A 15,163-nucleotide genomic window follows, 5' to 3' on the forward strand; every position below is an offset into this window, starting at 1 on the left:
AGCATCATAGGTTTCCCGTCATCATCATCATCATCATCATCATCATCATCTATATTCAGGGCAAAAATATCATTTAGATTTATGGATTTACCAAAGCCACATTTTCCAAAGTGTATTCCATGAAACACCAGTACCCCAGAGTGTTACTCATTTAAAAAATCCTTGATCAAATAAGTATAGGATAAGCCCCTATGTAAAAAAAAAAAAAAAAAGGTTTTAGAAATATTTGTGTATTTTTACTGCAGGTTTCCTCTAAACTTGTAATATGCTAATGAATATTGGAACTCTCTCAGAGAATGTTTTGTAGAATTTCCTATTCTTATTTTACATTTTTACATTTTAAATCTTTTATCTGAGAACATTTCATAGGACTAATGTTTTGAAAAACATCTTTGGCCAGATGCTGAACTAAAGAAATGTGGCAGCTACTTTTCCCCGAAGCAGCCTCTATACAAGAATTTGCTACCTCCAAACCAAAAGCAAGACAAAATTATAAATGACTGATTTCCTCAGTAATCCTCTTGTAAGTTTCCAGAGTCTTCCCATAGAATAATGATTATCCTTGAAATATTGGGAGTTGAAAGAAGATATGGGCAAGTGCAAAAAAATTTAGACAGAATTAGTATTTCTCAGAGGAAAGACCAATTCCCTAGGAAAATTGGATGTACCCAAGCTCTTCTGTGGTGAGTTAATAATTTATAAAAGTACATATCCCAGAATTTTAATTTAGAATATAAAGACCAGAGACAAAGTTGGAAGAGACATAGACATATTGGCCGAAATCCTTTATTTTTGGAGATGACAAAATGACAAAAATGATTCCTAGAAAGGTTAGGTGGCAAGTTCCAGGTTATAGCTGACAGAATTGGAGTTAAAACCAGGCCTCATGAGTCTCAGTTTAGATTTTTTTATCTCCTCTGGTATTCCCTCCACCCCCGTTTTTTTGGTAAGGCAATTCCTGGCACAGAGTACCTTGGGAAAAATACTACAAGGAAGTATTTTTATCCTTCAGATACAGGGGCAAAATTTTATCTTTCTGGTCCTGTAGTGCTTAAGCTGCAAGGAGTTATGACTTTGTTCAAGTGAATATTTTAAGATCTCATCATTCAGCAATTCTGGAGAGGTAGCGCTAGAGAAGTGTGGGGCCTAGGTATGTGCCTTTTTTAAAAAGATTATTCATTCATTCATTCATTCATTCATTCGAGACACACAGAGAGAGGCAGAAACATAGGCAGGTGGAGAAGCAGGCTCCCATGGGGAACCTGATGTGGGACTTGACCCCAGGAATCCGGGATCATGACCTGAGCTGAAGGCAGATGCCTAACCACTGAGCCACTCAGGTACCTGGCTATGCACCTTTTTAATATGACTCTCAGGTGGCTCTGGAGCAGGTGTTCTGAAAAGCATGGCTTGAGAAAGACATGTGGTTGGTTGCTCATTTGGTTTAGTAGTAAATCCTAAGTCCTTTGCCTTCATATATTCTATACAATGCTGAAGTACTAAAAACAGAATTAATTCAAAGGAAAAAGTAGACTATAAGAATTCCATTGTGAGCGTTGCACAATGTATTTATAAATTATCCTGAATCACATCATCTAACAAGTTGCTACAGTGTGGTTTGCCAAATGTGTGTATCGTTCACTTTTCAGAGACATTGAGGTTTAAAGCTAAATAAATAGACCCCTTGTTTTCTGAATACATTTTTTGGGCAAAGAATGCTTTTTCTAGGAGAAAGCCTGATAAAAGAAATCTCAACTGCCTTGTTAGATATGAAGTGGTTCTTAGAAATCAACATGTGAGGTATTTAAATGTAAATAAATCAGAAAAAGATAGATTATATTATCTTCTATATACACTTGGGTTTTAAAAATGAAAGAAAAATTATGTGGTAAAGTGGTTCTGAGGTTTTCCTAAAGTAGCAAAATAGTGGTGATAAGTAGCTATATTTCAGGTGCAGTAATCAAACCAGGCAAGGAGTAGAAAACAAGCAACTGTTCCTTCAGCCTTGCCATTTCCTTGAAATGCACATTACTCTGCTCCTGATCTTCATGCTCTTCTAACCTCCACCCAATATTTTCTTCTTCTAACTCTCTACAGCTCTATGTAGAACAGAAGAGCACAGAGGGAAAGGATGTGTCTCAGAAATGCTGCCCCAAAGAGGCTTGGTGTTAAGTCTTGTGCTCAAAGCTAAGCCCAGAACATATCCCAGCATCAGGAGCATGGAGGGGATTTCCATGGGGCAAGGGCAACAATACAGTATTGGCAAACATATAACCATATTAGATAGACAGGAAACCATATTAATTATTTTCATATACTACATAGAAAGCTCTCTTTCACCCTCTCTCTCTGTCTCTCTGTCTCTGTCTCTCTCTGTCTCTCTCTCTCTCTCTCACACACACACACACACACGCACGCACGCACGCACACATACCAGTCCATTGGTTGTGCTCTTTCAATTGTCTGTTTAGGAGACACAACTATGACCTCACATTACCTTCCTTTCTCTTCTCTGTCTTTGGAGGTGTCATTTACTATTGGGATAATATATCCAAACAATATCCCTCTCTTACTTCCCTTCTTTCCCAAGATTGATAAAGGAGGCTTACTGATGATCAGCTTTGGAGATGTCTGCTCCACCACCTGAAAGTTGAGGGATGACTCTGCTCATACATTGGCTCTGTGTTGATCATCTTCCATCCCCTACCCCTACCCCGCCCTGAGAAACTCTCTTTTCTGTTATTCTATGTACCTTGGGAAGCTGACCTTTTGGGTTTGCATCTTTGAGCTCCTTGCCCTCTGACTTCTAGTTGGATTTGGCCAATGGGAGACTCCCACAAGAAAATGGAATACAGGAGGAAAGTGAGCTCAGAATATTTATTCTCTAGCTGTCTCCCTGCTAGGACAGCACAGATGGATGACATTGTTCTACAGATGTCATTAGGTGTCTTGTCTATATGGCCACATTCTCTACCATCTGGTAACCACTCCCTCCCTTGCCTCTTCAAGTCTATTGTTGATAGTCCTGAAATACTACACTCTCCTTTTGGGACTGGTTTTCCAAACCCTCTCGCACCCTGTTGGAGTGTGCTATTTCTTTCCTGCAAAAGTCCTGGATGATACAGCATTTAATTTACAAATTATATTCCAGTTTTTAGTGAGATGAGAACTGACATTTACAAGCTTAGATTTTTGTTTACCACTGTATACTTAGCAAGTAACGTGGCACTTGCACATAGTAATTACTATTTATTAGAGGAATGAACAAATGAATTGTGTGCTTAGACTCCAATATAAAGATGTAAAACCATTACATGTAATTTTTTGTGTCCACATATATGCTTCCTTGCCACAAATGTATTCTATTACTTTGAAAATGCATGGGCAGGTTAGCTTTTTTTTTCCTCAAGAAAATATGGCCCCTCTCCCATCAGGAAAAAAAAGAAGAAATCGAAAACAAAACTTAGGCAGTCACATTTGTGATAAATGCCTCTTGACTTTTTATATTTTGACTTGATCCAGGATTTTCTTTTGCCCTCTTGGATAAATGTGTTAAGAAAACAGAGAAACCATTTGGTATACCCATGTTCATAAGGGAATGACAAGTACACAAGCTAGGGCAGGAGTCTGAGACAGCATCCAGCTTTCCTCTTGTACTTGCCCCATGACCACAATTGATTGGCTAGCCAGACTAGACTCCAAGAGGGTAGCCCAGTGGCTTTATTTTTAAATCTCCTGCTCACTTAAGAATACCACTTAGGGACCTATTCCTTTTGTGCAGGTCCTTCCTTTAGTGCATTTCACATGGCGAAAAATGTCTGCAATCAGTCACAAGTGTCCAAAGTAATCCTCTCAAGAAAGAAGTCAATTAGCAAATGCTACATGCCACAGTCAGGACAGCCTCATAAGTGTTAACTCCAAAGAGAACTCAGAATGCTTCCAAAGACCTTATTGCTATGAGACTTGATCAACTATATTTCCATATTTAAGACCCGATTTCAAACATGTCTGATCCAACACTCCAAGAAAACTATTTCAACACCACCAAGAACGAACTAATGCTGATTTTTTTTCTCACTCTAAGCCTGATAGCCCTAACTGGACACATTATAATGTCCAGTCATTAAATACCAAGATACCCTTATATCAATACTGTTATTTTTTCTAATGAAGTCTCAGATTATCAGTAAAATGGACTGAGTTGTCCTTCAGGATGGACAAGCAAGCACTATAGAATTTAGGGTAAAATGTTTAGGCTTGGGACACCTGGGTGGCTCAGTGGTTGAGTGTCTGCCTTTGGCTCGGGTTGTGATCTCCGGGGTCCTAGGATCGAGTCCTGCATTGGGCTCCCTGCAGGGAGCCTGCTTCTCCCTCTGCCTATGTCTCTGCCTGTCTCTGTGCCTCTCATGAATAAATAAATAAAATCATTAATAAAAGAAAAAATGTTTAGGCTCTTTCAATGATGAAAATTAAGGATATGAAGTTATACAGACTCAATCAAGGAGCAATGTAATACAGTCTCAAAAACTAAATTATAGGCTTCAACTTCTATTGCTCTTAACGTGCCATGTTGTAGAGACCAAATGTCCTCTTCAAAATGCTTATTCTAAAATAAGAAATCAATTCTGCACGGTTGTGCAGTGACCCTTGCAAGTGCAGTAACCGGACAAGAAAATACATAAGAAATGACAGTCATATATCTTCATTTAAATTTAAGGTCCTTCTTTCTAGGACTAGGTAAATTGGTTCTTTCTTTTACTTGGCTTATTTAAAAATGAGTTCAAGAAAATAGTCAGGGACAGGATTTGAATGGATAAATATAATTCCTTCCCACAAATGGCTCCTTCTTTGTTTCATGTTTAGGAATATGAAATAGCTCTTTCAGGTTGGAAATCTTCCCACCAATTGAATAAAAGGAGAACCAGCTGAGACACATGGCATCCCTGTCCTGATTAGTGTAATAGGACTCTAAAATACTAGGACTTCTCTGACTTGCTTTTTTTACCATTCAAAAAAATCAAGCAACTATAAGGCCCCACTATCATAAAGGGTTAGCTTTGATAATATATCATTAGTGTCAGTTACAAAAGAGAAATGAGGGACTAGTAATAGAGACTAATAATTCAAATTATTTGCAATAAACTTAATAGTTAAAAACAAACCATTCAGATGCATGACCTCAAATGAGATAGGCAAAGGCAGAAGAAAACCTAAGGCATGGAGAGGTGAAGATACCGTTTCTCAAAAAGGACATGAACATGCGTCTTCCAAATCCAAATCTAGCACTCTTTCCACCATACTATTCTCTCACCAATGAAGTGGAAAACATATATTTTGCCAGAATCTATTAGAATATTGTAGATATCTCTTTCCTGATGTCACCTCAAATCCCAGACAAGCACCTTGTAGGCCCACAGTAGCAGCCTAGTATATACAAATGTATTGGTTGATGTCCATACAGCACAGAAAAGCTGAATGGTGACACAGCCAATGGATTTCAGATGTCCAAAAATCTTCATCAACATCATTTCTGAACAAAACTGTGATATATGAATTTCCCTTTGTTACCTCCAGCCTTTCATCTCAATAATTCTTTTTCCCCTTTTATCTCCTATTGTCTTGTTCTAAAATGGCCGCACTCTTTCTGCAACTTCCTGCACTCAAGTCAGATACTTCTGATACTTGCAAACATTCTATTCTTTTTCTCAGAATCTATAGTAACATCTGATGCTTGCATCTACCAGAGTGATCAAAGAAATGACCATGCTGGGGCTGCATTATCACTAACTGAGAGAATCACCCTTCCAAATGTCCCTGCTGGACATTTGTGCTCAAGCCACCCCCTACAGGGATTGGCAAGCACAACATTTGAGCTTGAGTTCCACTTGGCTACAGACAATAAATAGAATTTCCAAAGGGAGAAAACTGAACCTCTAGTTTTTTGGAAAGTGGATCTATTTCTACTTGTATCTGAAACACCTCTTGAGCTGATAACTCCTTAGAAAATGAAGGAAACCATATTGCATGCAAATGTAGGTTTTAATGTCACACATCACACTTTCAAATTTAGGTCTCCAGACATAGAAAAAAATTAGTGTGCATGGCATGCACAAAGAAGTGGAGTGAATAATTATCTCCTGGCATTATCTATTCCAGGTCCTATTCCAAAATGAATGCTATAGTGGAGTGTATTTATTCACATTGGGTTGAAACTTGGGATATAACTCTAAGTTAATTTTATTTTCAAAGAAAATTTCATTAAAATAGATAAAGGCTTTGTTTCAAAGAGACAGAATCAGAGCTAATGCATTTTGCCCAGGTTTGAGCATTTTACTTGGCCTCCTTGAAAGCTTAATGTTTAAAGTGGCATTCTCAAGATACAATAACACTGACAAAGGAGTATCTGATAGGATGATGGAGTAACACTATGATAAATCAGCTGACAATGAGACAAATCACCCAAGTGGGGAAAGTGGCCCCTATGTTGACATAGAATCAATATTTACCATGGTTTTAGAACCAGGTAATTGTGAATGGACATAGCTTGTGTTTTCATCTGAACTGAACATTTTGAAAATTTATGTTTTGACAAGATCTGACCCAGCTCTCTATGGATCTTATAGATGGAATGCAATTGGCAGCTCTGATTCATGACTTTGTTTATATACTTGTGCTTCAGCACATCAGAAAAGCTATTTTTTCCCTATAGTTTCTAAGAATGGCTCTCAATTACAAAGCCTAAGTCTGATTCATTTCTGGTCCCCTTTTCTAGCTTATATCCATTTTCCTTCTTGTATATGTGCCCATTATGACATCTTTCAGAGCCCATCAGGGATATGGAATAGAAATGAAATATTTTACTGACTTGAAAGTATGCAGGAAAGATTCCTTCCAATAAGAAAAATTATGCATATGCATTTCCTTTTCCCTTGCCAATGTATGGCAGCAAGGAAAACAGAGACGAGCTAATATTTAATAAGACATCTAGAAAAGCCATTCTGTTTACCTCAACGGCCCATATTTCACTCTTGCTTTTATTTGCATAGCCATCTTGCCCTTCTGTCTTCTTATTAATTACTATTTTTTAAACGTCATCATCATCATCATCATCATCATATTTATTGTTATCATAGCCAAATTGTGTTTTAGCATTTACAGGGTGCCTGCCACTATTCTGGATACAGTCACATTTCCTAATCACCCTTCATTTCTACCTACTATATAAAATTTCTCATTGGTACATTGCTAATTGACTATAGTAAGTTACAGTAAGTACTATAGTGTTCTTCCTAACTTCCTCACTGTTACAAGTTCTCTATTCTTTCTTTCTTTTATTTATTTCTCCTCAGCTCAGCTAAGATCATCTTTGCTAGCCACTGTGACCACTGGTTAGTACCTCAAAAGTTCCTACCCTCAACATCTACTACAACTAATTGGAAGCACTAATCTTCATAACTGATCTATATTTTCCTCTCTTTCTCGGTCCTTATTTCCTCATTCCGGAGAACAAGATGACTTCTTTTCCCTATATTGTGTGTGTGTGTGTGCACTCTCTGATGCAGTATGGGGTGGGTTGATAAAACATAATACGCAAAAGAACCATATTAGACATACGAAGTTTCATGGGAACACCAAGGAGTGAAAATTATTTTACTCTAAAATATTGAAGGAATGTTTTACATCTAGGAAGAGCCAAGATTCTCTGAATAAAGAGAATTGTGGGAGCTGTTAAGTAATTAATCTGATATAAATGGTTTCATGTAAGTAAAATCTATGAAAGAGGATCAGGGTTCATTGGGGTGGAGAGTTAAAGGGAATGGGAGACAAAACTCAGTAAAGTCCATTAATGTTAGAGTCTTAAATGATATTTACCCCATTTCCCTTTTATAAGTCTTTAAAACATCCTGTACTTAGGTCTTCAGGCAATGGAAAGATCTCAAAAACATGGCCATGCTTTCCCATACTTGATATTCTCTCCATTTATTTATCCTGAATCATGAGAAATGTCATTTCCACAGGGTGACATCCCCAGGAGAACCAGAAAAAAAGCTGTGTGAAAATGATTGCTCATTCTATCTGGTCATTTAAAGGAGCAATGGCAAGATGGGTGTTTGTTTTATTATTCTCTGTACTTTTCTCCCCTTTTGAAAAGTTACTTCTAGAAAATAATGAGTAACAGCTGCTATCAAACAAGACCCTCATAAACTTGAAATGATTTTCCATATCTTGGCCTTCTCTATGAAACTTTGCACGAATAGCCTAATAGGAAATCATCTCTTCATTTGTTGGAATCCTGTAGCATTTTATCTGTACTTCCTAATCTTACTTAACTACTACTTAACTATTTCTGTCTCATAACATATATTATTATAATTTATAACTATTCATGTAATGTCTATTCTCCCTGCTAAAATTTTTGACGGTAGCACCCAAACCTGTTTCATCTCTCAACTTTTCAGTGCATGCAGTAGTTGGTATTTCCCATATAATTCAGACTCAGAAGTTATTGACTAAGTGAATAAATGTAGGAATGAACAGTCCCATTGAAAGCTCATTCTCAGCTTGTTACTCATAGGATTTTATTTCAAATATTGCCTTCCAAAGCAATGACCACAAAATTAGTATGAAATGGGATGAGCATGAAAATTGATTTCAGGAAAATCGAGCTTTGAATTTAGTTCTATTGTTTCTTTTGGAAATACTCTACAAATCAGAAATATTTGTTTTGTCAAAATGATGACATAGCTCTTTATAAAATGTGCCCTTAGCTGGGTATATTCAGAGGTATAGCATTTAAAGAAGAAATGAATTTAGAATTTAGTTTTCATGCTCATACTTGCCAAAAATAAAAATTAAACAAAACTCAAGGAAAGCAATCCAATTTAATTGCTAATAAGCAAAATCAAAGCAATGGAATTACAACATAATATCTAGAATATTATAGAATTCTTTTAAAAATATTATAAACAAAAAAATATTATAAACACTCAACAATGCATTATGTTAATTATAAGATAAAATACAATTGTCATTTAAAATATATATTTAAAAATTAAAACATCAAAAATAATTCATTTATTAATAATTTGTTCTTATTTAGAATAAAAATAAACCAAAAAGATAAAAATTCATTTCTGCAGGTGATTAGTTACATTTTTATAATGTTAAACAAACAAGAACATCAAACTTTTTGGTTTCTTTCTAATTGAACAAAGAAAGTATCCACCATCTTTGACATGTGCACGTTAGAGTGCTATGATCTTTGTTAATTTTAGATAAACATTTAAAATGGTTAATAAAAAGGAAACTAAAAATTTCTGATGTATTTAATTAGAGCCTCTTGTCACAACGTTGAAAAATGAGAGCGGTCTGAAAGTCTATAAAATGGCATGTTTTATATTGAGATTCAAACTTCACTTTGGGAGTAGGTATTCAAAATGAAAACCAAAATTTTGAATAATCATTGACTCTTATATGAATTTTGGAAGAGACTCATATAAGCCAAATCCATCATTTGCTCTTGTATTCATTCCCATTCACACTCCCACTTAAGATAAAATAGGGAATGTAGCAATAATCTCTGACATTAATTTTCTTTGTGGAATAGAACACAAATGAGGAAAGTTTTCAAAAGTGGCAAACAATATATAAAATTTAAACTACTAAATTGGCTATCTCAAAAGAATGCCAAAATGAAATGAATACTATACATGTTTCTATTTTATAATAAAAAGCCCTTAAAACTTATTTAAGATTATACAAACATCTAGATTTCCCACAGGCTTAACATAAATTTAAATGAAACCTACCTTTAAAATTTGGCCTGATTCTTGCATCATATCCTGATGTCCTTCCCATTAATTTGTCCAAGAAATCTGAAGGCGATAGGGTCTGCGAAGGTTGTTTTCCAGACCTGGAGTCATGGTCTTTGCAGAAAGCCGTCCTAAACACACAATTAACTTTATTAGCAACAATTCCACTCTCATTGCCTGTGAACTAAGGCTCACAGAATGTTTGACATCATGTTTTGTTAATATATATAATATGTAAGAAGAAAAAGAAAATTACAAACTTTTTGGTCAGCTTCTGAATTTGTATGTTCTCTAAAGTTAACTTTAAATGATGAGAGTTAGAAATCCTGAGTCATATCTCCCAGATGTCCAAACTATAGCCATAAAGATGTTTAAGATGATACAACATGCATAGCTTATATTGTAGATTTTATGGACATATAGTTAAAGCTATTTCTTTCTAGACTCATCAGAGAAATGAAGATGATAATTTCTAAAATGTGATTGTCTTGAAATCATTCCCCGATGACTATCAAGCAATTCTTCCAGCAATTTAACCCTTAATACAAGTCTTCTACTTTTTATTATAAATATATAAGATGGACAGAACAAAGTAAACAGTAAACTATTCCATTGCTGATTTTCTCACCTGCTAGATTCTGTTCTAGCTATCAACTATTAATAATTTTCAATGTATTATCTAGAAGAAAAGCTTCACTTGGAAATTTAACTTCATTTTAAAATAGGTCAACAATAAGTGTGTCTGTACTTCTATTATTTTATCAGATGTTATTTATATGTTAACATTTAAATTGTTGACTCTCCAGTAAAGTATTCATGAAAAAGAACTTCTAAATCATTTGTCTTCTGCATTTTCAAAAACACTAAGTGTTGATTGGAAAATCTCTCATATTTTCATTTTCCTTAAAGGGCTTATAAAAAGACCCTATTTGGTTTGTAGTGAAATGAATTCTTTCACAATACATAGTGGTTGACTGTTTCTTTCCTAAAACATAATATTTTACAAGCTTCGTTTTTAATAGTTTAACAAATAATCTTGTCAATTATATCCCTGAGAAAATACCACATTTTTGCCAGTTTTTCAAAGTAGTATTAAATGCAAAGTATTAAGTGCAAAGAGGATTTAAACATTTGGTAGGAGTTAAAAATTGATATGATCGTCTAAAAATACTCACATTCCCATAAGTAGATTCATCTGATTAATCAAGTATTATTTAATTATGATGGTGATGGTGGTAATGAAGGTGATGATGATGATGGTGGTGCTTCTAATGAAACCGAGCCTACAGTTTTTCTTAATCATAGTAGGTGTGAACCTGAAAGGAACATAGTGGGTTTTCCCAGTACTCATAACAGTAGCTATATGTTTCATTTCTCTTGGTTCTGTGAAAAAACACCATAAAAATTTGGTGAAAATTAAATGAAGAGTTCTACACTTTATTGTATGAACATCTCCTGTCTCTCTGCTGTCTTAGAACCTCTGCCATTAGAATGGCTATTTCAGTTACTGGTAATCATCTGATATTCTGAAGTATCAACTGATTTGATAATTTATAAACTAGGTAGAAAATGCACACATGCAAATAATGATTTCCCACTCTTTTTAATTATGCATAGTCCATTTCTCATGCATACATAAATACAAAGATGTCATATTAATTAAATTTTAGTAGGCATTCAGTTTCCAAATATACTGAGCAGTGGAATATAGTGGTAAAATGAGGTTTTAAATATTTTTGATGTTTCAAGAAATTTCCTGAATTGTAGTGCTCATAGTATGCATCTAGTTGCTGAAATACAATAGAAGTTTCAAGTTGACTGAGAATTAGGATTCTTTTCTATTTTATATAAAATGTGCATGCTCCTTGTAAATTAATCCAATCACTTCCACTATATGATAAGCATTACATCTAATAATCATTTTAAATGACTTTCAGAAGAATTTAAAAGCAAAAAAATCCTCATTATATAGAAATGTAAAGAGCATGCAACTCATTAGACTTCCTTAATATCACGTTGCCTGTGAAAATGTGTTGCAATGCATAGAGTGAGGTTATGGATCATAAAACTTGCCTTTGTGAAAATTTACCACCCTCCCACCATAATTACGCCTTTTAAAAGAACAAAAGAAATCTAACTCTCCTTTATAAAATTAAAAAAATATGGTCCAGGGCATAGAAAAATAGATAAAAATGTATGACACGTTCTCTTTCAAACAGTTTTCATGGGGAAAATATCAGCATGCAAAGTCGTTTCACCTACCTGAAGTGGTTTGTCTCTAAGAAAAATGCAAACAAGGCTGTCAAAATGTTCACTAGCTGCCGGTTCATTCCTGTTTCTGTGATGCTTGTGGAAAATATCCCCGAAATGATTCCAGAAAGAAGCTAGGACAAAGTATCTATTTATTGTCCGGATTCGAAATCTGGCAGGAATCTAGTTTCCTTGAAAATCAAAAAGAGATTTGGGTTTGTACAGTTTGCTGAGAAAAAACAAAAAGTGCCAGTCCTAGGCATCATGGTCAAGTCAAACCAGGGCTCAGGACCATCAGTTAACCAAGGAAAGACAAAGCCTTAGAACTGATGGATTCCCCAGCTGCTTTTCCTGAATAATAAAAATGCCGCTACCTTAATCGTATCACCATGCCAAGGGGGCTGGTGACAATGCCATGCTGGAAGTCAGGTTGCTGTGGCTTTTGTTTTATGTCCTTTCTGTTTAGCAAATCTCTTTTCTCTAGAAAATGTTCTCTTTTCAAAAGAAGTTGTAAATGAGAGAGAAGAAAGGACTCTGCGCGCTGGAGTGGGCACGGGGAAAGAGGGCAAAATTGCTGAGATCCTGTGCTGGAATGAGAGCTACAGAAAGAGACGGAGACGTGATCTTACCCAGCCTATAAATTTCAGCACTCGGACAGCTCCTAGCTCTGAAGTGCGCATGTTTCCTTTTTCAGTCGCTTGGGGCGGGGGTCGGGAAGAGGCATTCAAGAGGGGACAAGCCTGATGTTCAAAGCAAAGAGTGTCTTACTGTTCAGCGAAAGGGTGCTAAAGAGGAGTGCGATGACGATCAGGGGAGAGCAGAGGTCAGGGTAGACGGAGAGGGTGAAGGAGATTAGGGTCTGACCCCTAGAAATGCGAGTCTGTCCGTGGGTAGGCGGGATGGGAGTTTGAAGCAGAAAAGGGAATACGGCCAAGGAGTGGGAAAGGGAAATTGGGGGAAGCAGAAAACAGAATCTGGAGTACGGAAATTATAATAGAGGAGTGGGTAGTTCACTCCTTGTCAGTGGAACCTAGAGGCAAAAGAGGAGTCCTGTGCTGAAAAGGAGGGGACGTTTTCTTGGCATAGAGAAGTCCGTGTGCAGAAAAAGGTTCATAAGGATCAATAATTTAATTTAGAAGCCCTTTATGCCTTCCTCGCCCCTTGAGTGTTTTCGTTTGATTTTAGCCGCCTGTTCCCAAAGAATCGCTACCTCTCTACTAGGGAAAGTCCCTTCCGCTGAGCTTTCTTCAGTGGCTTAGAATCCTTGGGCATCCTCCTGTTTAAGACAATTTGTAGAGGAGGAAAAATACAATAATAGGCCAGCAGGGGGCACTAGCAATCTTTTTCTGCCCTGATTAAAGGTTAGAGTAGGGCTTCTCCGTAAGAAACGGAGAAAGAAAGGGTGAGACTGAGGGTTGAGTTTTCATCTGTCCATTCCAGTTGTTAATCACCAGGGAGGGCCATGCAACAAAGTGTGGATGTTCTTCTAAACTGGCTAAGGAGACAGAAAATAGTGAAAGTTTATAAATCCTATACAAAAGCATGACAGGTAATCTTGCTATTTCAAAGTAAATTTACAAATATTATTATTACTAAAAGAGGAAAAGAAATGCAAGTAATTAGCAGCTTCTGGTTAGGGGAAATGCAAAATACATGTTCTACCATGAGTTGGGTGAGTAACCTACTATTTGCCTGTAAAATATATCTTGTTAGTCACCTTGGCACTCTACTGCAGGCCTTAATTTTAAAACAAAATGATTAGTTTTTAGTCCATAAATGACTAATCTGCCCTTGGATTAATTAAATATCATAGCAGAGTAACAAAGGATTCTGTATTTTTAAAAAGTAGATTCTGAGAAAAAAATTACAAATTCTTATCACCTTTTAATGTTAATATGAATCACCTGAAGATCCTGTTAAACTGCATATTCTGATCTAGTAGATCTGAGGTGGTGCCTTAGATTCTGCATTTCTAACAAATTCCTAGCTGAGGTTGATGCTGCTGGTCCACTGATCCCACTTTGAGTAGCAATGGTCTATATGACCTGTTATCAAATTCCTGTCCTACCAAGACATTGAGAGCATAGGAACCTCTCTTTAGATGAAAAGCAGCAAGTGCCCAAGCATTCTGCTTACATACAAAATCAAATAATTCTTTGGATGTGTTCTTTTAGCTCTCAAAGCCCAGAAAAGGTGATTCAATATAAAAGGAAAATAGTATAGTGTAGTGTGAGAGACATCCCGGGACTGCAACTTTGAATGTGTTCACTTCCAAATTCATCTACATCGAAACTCTAGACCTGATTTTATCCCTACAGACCTGACCCAAAAATAAAAACCAATTCTTGGAAATCTATTTCTTCAGTTGATGCTATGGAAAAATCATATAAGAACTTTTTTATGCTCAAGATTCTTTTCAAAAGAAAAACATATATGTAAACATAGAAGAGAATGATTTGTCCCACGTTTCTTTGAGGTTGCAATGACGCTTAAAGCAATACAGTCTTGCAAATCATTTCTTTCAATGGCAGAGTCTTTTTATTAACTGGGAGTAGGGGGAGTAGGGGAACCTGTGACAAAGAGGCTCTGGCCAGCTCTGAAATCACAGCATTTACTATTTTAAAGTTGGAAGGGACTTTAAAGAGGGTCTAGTCTAGCCTCCCCATTTTACTTTTCAGCTCTTTTCAATTTGGATTCCAGCTCCGTCAATCCATAGAAACAGCTCTCACTAAGTCTTCCAATGCATTCCTTGTAACTAAGGCCAAAGGATATTTTTCTGTTGTCCTCTTACTTGACATTTCTGTGGTCCTGAACATTATTTGTCTCTTTTCCCTTCTTTTTAAAGTTATTTTTATTTTATTGTGGTAACAACACTTAACATGAGATCTATTCTCTCAACAGATTTTTAAGTGTACATTACAGTATTGTTAACTGTGGGCACAACATTGTACAGTGGATCTCTAGAGCTTATTCACCTTGTATCACTGAAACTTTATACATGTTGATTAGCAACTCCCCCTCTTCTCTGTCCTTAGCCACCTCCAGTCTGCTCTCTTGAAGCACCTTCCTCCCTTGACTTCGTGATACAGTGTACTCCTGCC

The 15,163-nt window shown here is 36.2% G+C and overlaps 1 protein-coding gene across 4 annotated transcripts in view; it reads right to left on the reverse strand.

The window, feature by feature from the left end:
- The window catches only part of GLRA2 (glycine receptor alpha 2), a 173,575-nt gene extending 160,872 nt beyond the window's left edge, over positions 1 to 12,703 (reverse strand). For 2 of the 4 annotated variants that reach the window (XM_072816449.1, XM_072816448.1), the window contains exons 1-2: positions 12,075 to 12,703; positions 9,810 to 9,943 (exon numbers count right to left, since the gene is read on the reverse strand). In XM_072816449.1, the coding sequence (XP_072672550.1) occupies positions 9,810 to 9,943; positions 12,075 to 12,142 (202 nt within the window). In that variant the 5' untranslated portion in view covers positions 12,143 to 12,703. Of the gene's footprint in view, positions 1 to 9,809; positions 9,944 to 10,987; positions 11,196 to 12,074 lie in introns of all 4 variants that reach the window. The other 2 variants (XM_072816450.1, XM_072816451.1) reach the window with 2 other exon arrangements.
- Positions 12,704 to 15,163: the final 2,460 nt, after the last annotated feature.

This window comes from Canis lupus, chromosome X, assembly GCF_048164855.1.
Source record: "Canis lupus baileyi chromosome X, mCanLup2.hap1, whole genome shotgun sequence".
NCBI lineage: Eukaryota > Metazoa > Chordata > Mammalia > Carnivora > Canidae > Canis > Canis lupus.